We start from the raw sequence: 12811 nt of genomic DNA on the forward strand, positions 1-12811 counted from the left end.
CGGCTGTTTTGCTTCTCTTGGTGGCTGTTTGGCAAAAAATCCATCGAACCTGCTGGGAAAGGTTGGGCTGATCCATGTACAGGCTTCTTTAAATATAAGAAGTCCAGTGCTCACTGCAAAGCAGAGAAGATGTATTTAATGAGAAGGTTCCACATTAGTTAGTACAGCACTGTGGTTGTGGAGCTCATAAAAGCTGAAAGAGCAGGTGGAAAGGAACAGGAGGATCCTTCACTGGTTGGTCGATACCAGTTGACAGGGCATTGCCTTTCATGGCCCCAGGGAATGTGCTGGACTGGGTTCCCCTGGTTCAAAGGAAGGGAACTTCTTGGAGCCTCAGCCACCAGTCACAAAATGACCTTATTGCAGCTCTTGCCAGCGAGGCATTCAGCACTATAATAGATTAAGTCAAGGCAGCAAAGTTTTTCTCCATTATTATGGAGTCATCAACATAATGAAAATAGATCAGTTTTTTCCATCACTGAGATCAAAACAGGTAATAGCATCACTTTGTGAAATTTGAGGAGTCACCTAATGGCAGTGCTGAGTCATTTTATGATCTTCTGGTAATCACAATCACAAACAACCTGGGTCTCAGTGTTAATCACATGGGGGCCAGGATGATGTCTGGACACTTAAAGGGGCTGCATGCCAAAGTGAAGCAAAACTGTTCCGACAAAGCATTTTATGGCCACTGCTGTGCACACAATCTTATTCGAAAACATGCTGCTTGCTCTTTGTGTAGTTTTTGTACTACTTTTTAACTTTGTGTGTTCCAAGGTTTAAAATACTCGAAGAAGAAGAGGATAACATGCAACTGGAGAGAACCATTCTAACAATAAAGAGTCTGTTAGACACAAGGTGGGCCTCATGGAAGCAGGCCATAGAAGCAGTGAAACAGAGTCTGCCCGCAATTCTCAAAGCCGTATCAAACACCACAACCACAGCGCCAGCACATTTGAGCTAAAATTCATGTTGGTGTTCTGGAACGATTTCGTTAAGGGTACATGCATCCTGCCAAATTATCTGGAAAACAACATTGCCGTGGATCTTACTGACACCACAGTGACTCAGAACAGAGACTTATGCACAGATGAGGCCTTTGACACAATGGATAAGGGCTATTGTGCATGGATGAGGCCAGACTATCTGACCTCACTTTGCTGTGTTGTGGAGGAATAAACACTGACCAAGTGGTTGGCAGGTTTGCCACCATGAAGGAGAGGAGGTTGACATTTTAAAAAGGGACCATGATATGTACAAATTTCATTAAGCTGTTTGGATTATTTCATACTTTGGGGGATGGTGGAATCAGTCAGAATATTGAATTAATCTGCTGTTGAACATGCTTGCCATATCAACACCTGCCTGTCTCACTACCTGTGGTGTTGTAGACTGTCTGCTTTGTATTTGAATAGGCCTTGTAGTGTTGTAGACTGCTGTGTCTATTTTATTTTTATGCTGTTCCCGTGTAAGAGAGACATGGTACCAACTACCGAGACAGGGCACCTGGCCTGTCGCTGTTTGTCAGAGGTTGTCCTGAACTGTTCTTCACTCGGTGCACCTAGAGCAGTGAGTGCTGTCCTTGGTGCTGAAACCTTTGAAAGCGACTGCCTACCTGTTTTCTTTTTTGTTCTTCAGAACAAGCCCGTCTGACAAAGTGGCTTCACTCTGTGTTCTTGGATGCAGGCTTGCTTGGTTTGATGAGTGACAATTTGTGTTTATGGACAGGATAGCAGTAGCATGATAGCATAGTTGTGAATTTTAAAATGACCATCAGAGGGGCCCCTCAAGAACACAGCATGAACACAACATGAGCATGAGTTTTTGCCTGATTTTTTCTCTTTTCACCCATAATTAACAAAATGAACACGTATTCTTCTAAGTAATAGTCACTTGAATTTTTAATTTATTTGGCTGAGGTATTAAATTGTGAAAGTGAAGTATTTGCCAAAACCATAACCAGGTTTTTAGTTTTTTTAACTCAGAATTTAAAAAAAAAAAAAAAAAAAAAAACAGCCTTGTGTCTCACCCTGGGTTGAAACAATAAACTCTCCACTCAACAGCAGCAGATTAGTTGCCCGGCACTCCACCTCTAGTTTGTGGCAGCTAATTTTTTTTTTTTTTTTTTTTTTGAGTTTTTGAGTTTTTGAGTTTTTGAGTTTTTCTAGCCTTATGTACTGCAAGAAATTACAGTGTTTCCCCCCCTTCGCCCATCCTTACATTGACAATGGCCTCCTTTGTCTGGGCCATGTCTGATATGACGCCATCAGTGATGATGAGGAGAACAAAGTACTGAGATCCATCTTGCACTGCTGCAGCATACCTACACACACACACACACACACACACACACACACACACACACACACACACACACACACAGATACAGGGAGAAGTTAGAGGGTAGAGAATAGTCATACAAAAACAAATTACTGACTCAAGTACAATAAGTATCTAAATCTGACATTGTTGTGACATTTAATTCTATGTAAAGTTAAAGGATATGTAACTTCCTCACATCACAGTTCACACAAATAACATTGAGACAGTGAGGCAGAACTAATGTTCTAGAATCAAAGGATGCCGGAGAGACCTTTAAAAAATGCATACAGAGACAACTAACTGCAGCAGATGTTTATTTGGTGTATAAGTTAAGTTTTATACGTGTTCGAAGTGTACATAAGAGTCAAAGAACACTCAGGAAGAAGCCTTACCCCTTTGTGTGTTGTAATGCAGCCAATGAGGTTTGTGTTATTTCCGTTTTTTCTGTTATTTATTTTATAGTGAAAGTTACGCTTATGATACTGTTAATGTTTGCTACTGTTGCCACTGTGTCTGTAGCTATGACTTAATGTAACGGATCAGTTAAAAAAACATTCCATATATGCAAATAAATGTGTATGGTTAAAGTCATGTGGTTTAACTCAAGCTAAAAACATACTTAAAGGTTAACAGTGAACAAAGGCAAATATTAAATAATACAGCTAATTCATTCTGTATAAATAACTAATGGTTTACAAGACACATTTAATTTACATAGAGGTTAATATAAATATATATATATATATATATATATATATATATATATATATATATATTAGGGATGCTAACCGGTGGCCGTTTGACCGGTTGTTGACCGCTTGAACTTTAACCGAATAATGTTGTCGGTTAAAAACCCTTTATGTCCGAACGTGTCGTCGCCGACACAAATGCGCATGTCAGACTGTAAATACCGTAACTACCGTAAGGTTTGACCGATCGAAAAAATTCCAACTGTTCCTGAGCGCGGAGAAGTTGCTCTTGCGCCCACATACAGCTCAATACGGTAAACAGGGCGACGGGACACTCTGACTGGCTTCGATTACGTCATTACACACAGAGCTCAGCTCGGTGGAGACAGACCAGAGAAACGAACCAAGCTTATGGTGATCACGTATAGTTTTGAACAAAGTATGTCATACAAGTCTACAAGAGTCATAAAACCACCAAGCAGACTCATCGAGGAATATGGAGACAATATTTTTCCAGAGGAGAGAGAGATTTCTTCTACACCACGGTAAGCAACATGCGGAAATTACGTAATGTTTGTCGGATATCATGTAGGCTATGTACAATATTTGACTTCGGGATGAATGGTGTTCCACATTATCTTATGTTCCACATTATCTTATGTCTGAATTAGTTTTGGGATGCCTGCTGAGGGGACATCCGTGGTACAGAACAGATACGGTCGCGGTCGTAGTGGTATGCGTCTGGGGCAGGACAATGGCGCCGGTGCTAGCGCTACTAGCTTCTATTTGTTGCGGGTATTCTTTTATGGTTTACAGACAGTCAAATAATATTCTCGGTTAACCGACTTAAAGGACTGTTGTGCTGTCATCATTCAAATTACAATGGAGGGAGGCACAGGATAATTCCAGTATTTTTAAACCTGGGCCCTATTTTCCCATAATTTGGGGTTTAAATGATTAGTAGGGACAAAAATATTTGGAGTGTTGAGCCGGAGTGCTTCAGCTGGCAGCTGTGAAATATGCTGCACTGTAATTCAATGTGGCAAGTGCCCATGTCAAATTATGTCCACTAAAAGTGCTTGTTTTTGCCACGGACAGGCTCAGAGTGCCTCTCAGTGCCCCTGCTATCTGCATGCGTGTGTGTGTTTTCGGATGTTTACCAAAGGGGCAGTCACGCTGAATCTTATCAGAGCTGACCATTTATTTGACCTATCCTGCCATGCTTTAGGTGAGCACATTAACTTTAGCTAATAATAATACCTCCTCACCATCACCAGCAGGTCTCTCTGTACTTGTTGTATATTGCTGTACATTGAACATAGGTTGTATATTGTATATAGGAATGTTATATATACTTTCTATTTTACTTTTATTTTATTTTTTGTCTATTTTATTCTATCTATTTTTTACTTGCACAGTGCTGGAGTTGTTGCAATCACATTTCACTGCTGCTGTACCCGTACATTCATGCATGTGATGAATAAAAATCTTGAATCTTGCTCTTGAAACACCATTTTTCTTTAGGTAAAAGTGCTAGAGTGAAGGATTTCTTCTCGGTCAAAACAGTAACTGCAGCCCCTATGGTCTGCCAGGCACAGTGTACAGACAGGAGTGTTTGTATCCATTTGTAGCACAGCTGGCATGTCGTGCTGCAACTTGCATTACAAATTCAGCATGTCCCTATCCAACAACGGTAACAGTCTTTGAAGGCTTTGCAAAGTGTGATGTATCATTTTGTTGGCACAATTCAAACACAAACCTATTTCTTTATTATTATTATCTTTAAGATAAAACTAAGCTACACTTTCTGTACTCCAACACAACAAACTCTTGCTGGCCAGCACCGCCCTCTCCAATTCTCACTCATATTTCTGCTGTCATCTTCCAGCAACATCTTCCCTCTGAAATCTCACGTGAAGTGAGATTTCAGAGGGAGACGTCTCCTTGAGCTAGACTTTTGTTATATGGTAGACACACGTCTATCTCTGTGGGGCTCCTTTCCAAAATGTTGTCAGACAATTATAATAACAATCTGAGCCCGTCAATGCCAAAAACAAACACTTTTGATGGACACAATTTGAGCACTCACCCCGTCAGATTATATTGCAGTGTGTGTAAGGGCTGCCGGCTGAGTCGTTCTCGCTCAATACTGGAACAATTACAATTTTTTTTTTTTTTTTTGGTCTCTGTTAATCGTTTAGACCCAAAATGATGGGACAATAGGATCCAAGTTTAAAGATATCGGCATTATCCTTTAACTGCCATGCTGTTGTACACCTGCTATGCTATAATGCATGACCATGGGGTAGGTAATTCTCACTACAATGCCTCACTAGCATGTGTTGACTAAGAGGCCTGACTAATAAAGTAAATAACAAAACTGACTTGAGCAATTTGATTCACAATTTTGTGTCTTTGTTATAAAAAAAATCTGCCTCTATCTTCCCATTGTCGTTCGTACATTCAGATGCTAAATGCACAGGTCATGCATTCACATAAGCTACAGGGCATCCTGGAGCAGTTTACAAAGTGTGATTCCGGTTTATCAGAATGACATTTTTAATTACAACAGAGCAGAGGCAGAGGCATAATCAGATGGGGAATTGTTTTGATATGGCTCAAACAAATGAGACAGAGAGGGAGGAAATGACAGGAGGGGCACTGTCGGTGGACAAGCCTGCACATACACTCAAGTAGTTTGTGTACTTTGCATGAGTGGTAACTATGAGTGATATGTCAGTGCATGTTAACGATTACAGGCTCTGTCCCATTTCTCATTTGTTCTATCAGCCAATCAGCAACCTATTTGACAGCCATCGCCCTGTCTAAACTCATATTCAAGCATGTCACATCCTGTTTATTGTGTCACGCACAAAAGATATGACTGAGCCACTGGGTCAGAAAATCAGATGGAACAGACATGGAGGACTAAAGATCCACAGAAAAAATGTTGCTGTGTCATTTTATGCATCGTAGCTGAAATGCTCCAGATGATCAGTGATAACTATTGTGTATATACAAATATTGTAGTGGCACCAAAATTGTTGCCTCCTGTATTGTTGGCAAACAGATCAAATTATGTCAGTATCAGTGGGTCTGTTGAAAAGCAGTGAATGTGTTCTTTGAAGCATATAAATGCCAAATGTAAGAGATTTGTGTGAGGAAATCTGTGTAACTATGACTGATTTTATCGTGGGTCTCATTTTTCATATTATGCTGAATGGGAAAAATATGTATGATGCATAAATTACAAATTCTAACCATGAGGAACATCTGCAGGGGTTGAAACAAAAATGATCAAAACTGAGCGGAGATAAATATAAATTAAAAGGGAAAACACAACTTTTGCGGCGTTAATTCACAAGTTGCCTCGCACCATATCCATATTCATGAGAGTTTGAAAGACAAGAGGGAAAAATATCTTGTCATGACTTTTGCAAGACTGTTATTGTTTGTTTGCTGTGTCCTCAGTGATGATCATAAAACTGGTGAATAGAAGGGAGTGAAGCAGCTTTTATAACATTTTTCAAAGGCAGTAAAGGTGAAAAATGCTTCAATACAGATCTCTCAGTTAACCAAAGAATGGCTTTTCCTTTTTACCTTGGCATCTTAATGGAAAATAAATATCAGAAGAGAGTCAGCAGTTAACAACATGGTATCACCTGGCAACATGGTTGACCACAGGAGCGAAATTGGTCGGGCCGTACAGCTGAACAGTCTTCAGACTCTGGTGGTATGCCTCCAAGATGCCCTGAATGCCGTTGCAGTAAGGGTTTTCCATGTTGCCATTCTGACGAGGAGAGAAACCATGCAAACAGACAACAAATCAATCCAATAGTCCTGGTGGTTGCATTCATCACAGAAAGAAGCACCAAGTTCTCAGTCACTGATTGTGTCAGCTGTCATTGTTTCTTGATAGCTAGCGGCACACAAATAAAAATAAAGGTGATAAATTGAAGAGAAACACACGTGTGACTCAAAAGTTAAAGGGAAGGCAGAAAATAGTTCAAGTTATGATGAAATATCTCCTCATAAACAAACATCAACACTGCCAAGGGAGGTGAGGGGTCGTTTACCAGTGGGAATTCATGTGAGACCCGTCCATCGGGGGGCAGTTTGGCTCCGAACCCCAGAGCAGGGAACATCTTGTCACTGTCGTAGTCCTGAATGATCTCCCCGACAGCCTTCAGGGCCATGGCGTAGGCGTTCAGCTGGTAGGGGTTCATGTAGTGCAGCGAGGTGGACTGGGACGGGTTACCTGTTGGGGAGTCAAATGAAGTCACTGTGGCTTATGTGGGTTTAAAGACAAACTGTTACAATGCAGGATTGTATTGTAGAGCACAATAACATGAGATGCAGCCAAAAAAATTTGCCCATTCTTATTTGCTTCAACAGTGGATCATAATTAATGCCAGGTAGAATGCTCTAATCTTCAGAGATGCCACTGCAAGCTGAGTCATAAGGTTAGATAATCAATTACATCTATCACCTGTGGGATGAAAGCGACTGAGAATTGAACATTTCAAAATGACTGATTGAATGAGCATTTAGAAGGCGTATCAATAACAATGTGACCTTCTCCAATGTCCCCTCTGTAAGAACGCGTTATGAAGTAATTTCATATTAACAGCCCAGCTGGGATCATTCTGGAAGTACTTCAGAAAATATTGTTGGCGCTGCACCCTGTGAACTAGGTGGCACATGTTGTGTGTGTGGTGAGAGATCTATTGTGTGCAGACTTAGATACAACTGTAACCGGCAGTTCGCATCAAATCTACTGTTATTTTTTGCTTTTATTATTGAAATGCTTTCTCTGAATTTTGTGCTTTGTAACATAATGATGTGATGACAATCTTTATTCTACTGCTAGCAATATAACAGCTGGTGCGGTTACAGCTAGCACCCCCGGTGGGGAGGTCAAAAGCTTTCAGAAAGCTCATATAGTAAACTGCCAGCTTGCATTTAAAAAACAGCAGGGAGGAAAAATAAAGTACAAACTTAGAAATGAGCTCACATACTCTCCATATTGTAACACTAATGGTCATTTCCCTGTTTGGATGACCTTTACTAAGCAAAACAGATTGAAATTCATATTAATGAGTTTTCACTGCGGTGCCTTGCCGTAAGTGATGGCTGTGGCTGTCATTCCATCACAAACACTTGCCATTTGATTACTCACACCTGCTGTCTGACAACAAAAATCCTGTTATTTGCCTGCCAGTGGCTGTGTAGTGACAAGATGCAGCACAGCTGATCTTACATGAGGCCTTAAGTCTGACATAAATGGCTGTGTCACCTTGACCACTCACATGGCTTGAAACAAATTTATGGGTCTTTCTTATTTTCCGCTAATAACAGTGATTCACAGTGAAGAGTTATTCCGTCCGGATAATTCCCACCATCGCATTGTTTTCAAGTGTAATTAATGGCAGCTGAGTCGTGTAATTAGACTTAAGTGTGGCCTTTCAGACAAGGGGAAGTCTTTATGTCAATCAGGGGGATTACGCAGCTATCTCTGCTGAAATGTGTGCATGCTGTTTTAGGTTACAGCCTTTATTTAGCATCTATTGACTGGGCATTTAAGAGGAAAGGCATTCCAGGAAAGGCTATCATTTACTGTAAGTGACTATGTGAGAATGTGTACGTGTGCGTGTCTGGCTGTGTGAAGTGCTGTCTGCTTGTGTGTGTGTGTATATGTGTGTGTGTGTTTGTGTGATTGATTCTCAAATTGCGGACGTGTGATAGTCAAAGAGCACTACCATCCATTCTTGGCCCCACACATTGCCTTTAGAGTCACTCACCATTAGATGCTGTGAAATCGATGGCCACAGTGAAATTGATCTGAGTACTAGAATGGGGACAGAGAGAGGGAGATGGAAAAAATCAGCGAGAGAGACCCACCAGTAATAATGGCAAGTCAAACCTCATTAAGTGCCAGTGCTCTCACAGAAATCCACTCGCGCACACACACACGCACACACAGATTCTCTGGCATAACAAGACAGGGAACATTCAATATAATACACAAAAAAACTGTCAATTATCGCTAATGAGAATGTAGCTGTAAGCAGATCAATATTTAATATAATCATTCTTTTTCATCCGTGCATAAACATCCAAAGTGCAACTTTTGAATAAGAATTTTATGAGCACGCTACTCAATTAAACTGACTTTCACCTCCATTCCATTATATCAGAGGTGAGGAGGTGTTGCAGGAGGTGTGGAGGAGCTTTTGAGACATCCTAGCGCTGATATGGGTAAGCAATTAGACTGATAGAGCACTTAAGAGCAAATCATAATCCAATTTTCTCCGCTGATGAAGTGCTGCTCTCTCGTTTCTAAATTACAGCAATGAGACGAGGCCTTCAGGGGGTTGGAAAGACGGCCTCCCATTAGCTATGCAGCACCAAAGAGGAAAGAAAAAGAATGAGAATAAATGAATGAGTTAAAGGTTGATATTAACCTTTCAGGGCGGAGCGAGGGAGAATATGCCATAGCCAGACCTCGCTAACCTTCGCATTAATTACTTGATTTTATTAATTCATGAGGACCGTGCACTCTTGAACCCATTACAAATGTGCCATATGAAACCTTTTTTTCCCTCTTATGGAGTGTCTGCATAGAAAGGCAGGTTTGTATACAATACATGGACCCTGGGAAATGACAGGCATCGTTCCAAAACAGTGATAAATGTTTGTTGTTCGCAGACTTTTGCCAGATCGTGTATCTGTCAAGATGACAGGCATGCTGCTTCCCACCCTTCCTGTCAGCTCACTTCCACCTGACTTTTTGCTCGCCTTATACTTTTCAGTGTAATCGTCTATGTCTGATCAGTGTTAGACATCCACTCTGTTTCCATTGTGTGAGAGTGGCTGTAGGCCTTTGAGGTAAAGGTCAGTATTTGAAAAAAGCTTGGGCAATCTTTGACAGACTCTTGTCACCGTGGGGAGCCCTTGCTAAACAAGCCTCCTTGACAAAATGACACTACAGTCTTGTCTCTAGAGTTGCTTAACCCCTTCCTTTGCCTCTTCCCGTCTCTCCTTGCTTTAGTCATTCCTTCCTTCCACTTTTGTCGCATGTTTCTGCTCCATCCTTCCTCAATTTATTTGTTCAAACATAATTTAACCAAATTTATTGGAAAAGCAAAGAAAGAAAAGTGTAAATCAGAAATGATAGAAGGTAGTGTATGTGTTTTTAAAGCCATTAATGTTATTGGCTGTGTGTTTTTCAGTGTTTGGTGTGGTTGAAGACAGATTCCCACCCTGGTGGACGATAAAGTTGTTAATATGTAGTATTTATCTATTTTGCAAAGTTTATACATTCCTCTGATTTCACAGGTGAAGATGTGAGTGGGCATGAAATGTATGAATGTTTCTCTTATCTGTACAGTTCACAAAGCTTTTACCTATGTTGTAACTTAGATTTTGTATTGGTCCTGAGGCTAAATCAATTTACTGTACTATCCCTGTACGTGCTTTCACTTAGTGAGAGAAGACTTGCTGTCTCCACAGTCCTCAACCACTTTATAAATGATTTTCTGGCCAATTCAGCTGAACCTGAGAGAGTTATTATCTTCATTTTCTGTATCGGCCAGAGGCTTTGGCCTTTGTTCGCTAGATGGCACACACGTGCATCACTCTGCTTCACTCAGCAAAATATCAACAAAAACGCAAAAAAAAAAAAAAAAAAAAAAAAAAAAAAAGATAATTCCAGCAATGATACATCTCAAAATGTGCTTAAATGTGGATGGAATATCTACTTTCATTGAACTTTGAACCAAGCAGCACAGACAGCCCTAGCTTTTTTCCCATTTTAAATGTTCTTTTTTAGAAACCATTTTTTCCCCCAGCCAAACTCGGTTCAAATCTCCCTGATATGAGGTATCATAGACCATAATCAATGTGCAGAGGCAGCACCCATTATCTTATTTTCCTCATTACTCTTCAGTCCTCTGAGTCTGTGTTCCTGAACAGACGAATAGGCCATTAAGTTCCAACGTGACAGACTAAGAGTGCGTCCACTCGACAGTGTGGCTAGTAGCTTTCCATTCAGGTGAAATGCTTTTGAGTGAGTTGGACAGCCAAGTTGGTCCTACACAGTAATTTTCATGATTACAATGGTTTTTAAATAACATTCAGCAGGCACTAGAATTCACTCTGCACCATGATGAAAGCTGTAAGACCAAATGTTGCATGTAAGTGCTGATAGCCTCGATGTTTTTCCCTGTTTTGTGCAGCAAGGGGACCAAACGGCGTAAAGGAGCTGACTGATGAGGATGATATTTTTGAAGTGAGTTCACTAACCCTTAAGGTTATTGTATCATAGATCAGCCAAAGCTAGGAACTGTCAGTGAAATCTGTCACACTTGTCAGCTCTGCCACAGCCCATAAAACCCTTGACAGCTCGCCCGCTGTGATGGGACAGTGGAGATCAAAGCACTGCCCAACCTGCCTATAAGGCACAGTTCACCTGAGAAATATTTTATATTCAAATGTCAAAGCTGCAGACTTTAAAACCCAGCTGAGGTCGAGGACTGGTGCCAGCTGTAAAGGCTGAAGAAGAGGTAGCTTATTTGCAGTACTTCACAAATTAAAAATTCACTCCTCTTATTGTGAAATGTATTCAGCAAATGCCTTTGCTGTTTAAAATCACATAAAAACCTTAATTTTCACACATGCTGATGGAAAGCTGGATCTTTGGTGTTAGAAAATGAGATATAAGAAGATGAAAATTTATTTATTCAACCACAAGTTCTCAATTATAAGGAGTTAACTGTCGTTTGAATGTGTTAAGCCAACAGACACACTGCCCTGTCACTCACACTCACCCTCCTTTGATGTAATCGAGGAATGTGCACTCTGACTCCACTGAGAATGAGAGCAGGGTCACCTGAGATTAAAAGACAAAAAGACGAGGAGAGACACGTGGGATTATGTGGTGGTGTCCATGTCTTTTCCTCCTCAACACCTCAAAAAAACGAACATGTGTTGAGTCAGAGATGACTGTTAGCTTCAGCAGCAGCCACGCTAACAGCACTGCTCTGAAATGTGATGTGGTCTGTGGTCTGGCTGCTTTCTGATGACTGATGAGTTCATTTACAATGCCAGAGGGCAGGGTTGTAGAGAGGATGAGATGCATTTGTATGCATTACTTGCATATTCCACTCCACTGGGTAGGTCGAGATGTGGAAAAATTCAATTGGTCGCTGGTGTCTCCCACTCTGATGTCTGAGATCTTCCTTCCCTCAAGCTCTGTAGCATTTTCATCCTTCATTTTGTCCTACTTACATACTTACTGACTGCAGTTGTCTTCACTAACCAGGTCCCACACAATCCCTTCACAAACTAAAAGCCTGTCTTTCATTATCACCTGCCTTACTTGTATATTGCATGTCACTACATGCACACACACACACACACACACACACACACAAGCCTTTGCCGTGTTGCTGACTCAGGAAAGTTTGCAGTATGTGCTTTACTTTTGATAAACATTTTAATTAACTGCTATGTGTGATAGAAATTAATGAGGAAATGCTGCAGTCACTGTTTCGGGACATAGCGTACACACAGCACAGTTTGGTGGATGCTTCCTAACAGCAAACAGACAAGTGATAATTAAAGAGGGAATCTTGGCAAATATATCAGAGGAAAGAGGGAGGTGTGGAGCAGAGGAAAAGCACAATGCCAGTCATGCTCTGCTGCCAGTGCCATACTCACTGTTCCAGAGTTGACATATTTCTTTTTCTTCATTTTCTTCTTGGGATTAATCACCTAAAAACGGGAGAGGAATTCTAAAT

The 12811-nt window shown here is 40.8% G+C and overlaps 1 protein-coding gene across 3 annotated transcripts in view; it reads right to left on the minus strand.

Annotated features, from left to right (window-relative positions):
• The window catches only part of cpne5b (copine Vb), a 129081-nt gene that overhangs the window by 8113 nt on the left and 108157 nt on the right, over window positions 1–12811 (minus strand). For all 3 annotated transcript variants that reach the window (XM_030051460.1, XM_030051461.1, XM_030051459.1), the window contains 6 exons: window positions 12732–12785; window positions 11840–11901; window positions 8813–8859; window positions 7088–7269; window positions 6674–6801; window positions 2221–2323 (listed from right to left, as the gene is read on the minus strand). In XM_030051460.1, coding sequence (XP_029907320.1) covers window positions 2221–2323; window positions 6674–6801; window positions 7088–7269; window positions 8813–8859; window positions 11840–11901; window positions 12732–12785 — 576 coding nt within the window. The remainder of the gene's footprint in view (window positions 1–2220; window positions 2324–6673; window positions 6802–7087; window positions 7270–8812; window positions 8860–11839; window positions 11902–12731; window positions 12786–12811) is intronic.

Source organism: Myripristis murdjan, chromosome 5, assembly GCF_902150065.1.
Source record: "Myripristis murdjan chromosome 5, fMyrMur1.1, whole genome shotgun sequence".
In the NCBI taxonomy this organism is placed as follows: Eukaryota; Metazoa; Chordata; class Actinopteri; order Holocentriformes; family Holocentridae; genus Myripristis; species Myripristis murdjan.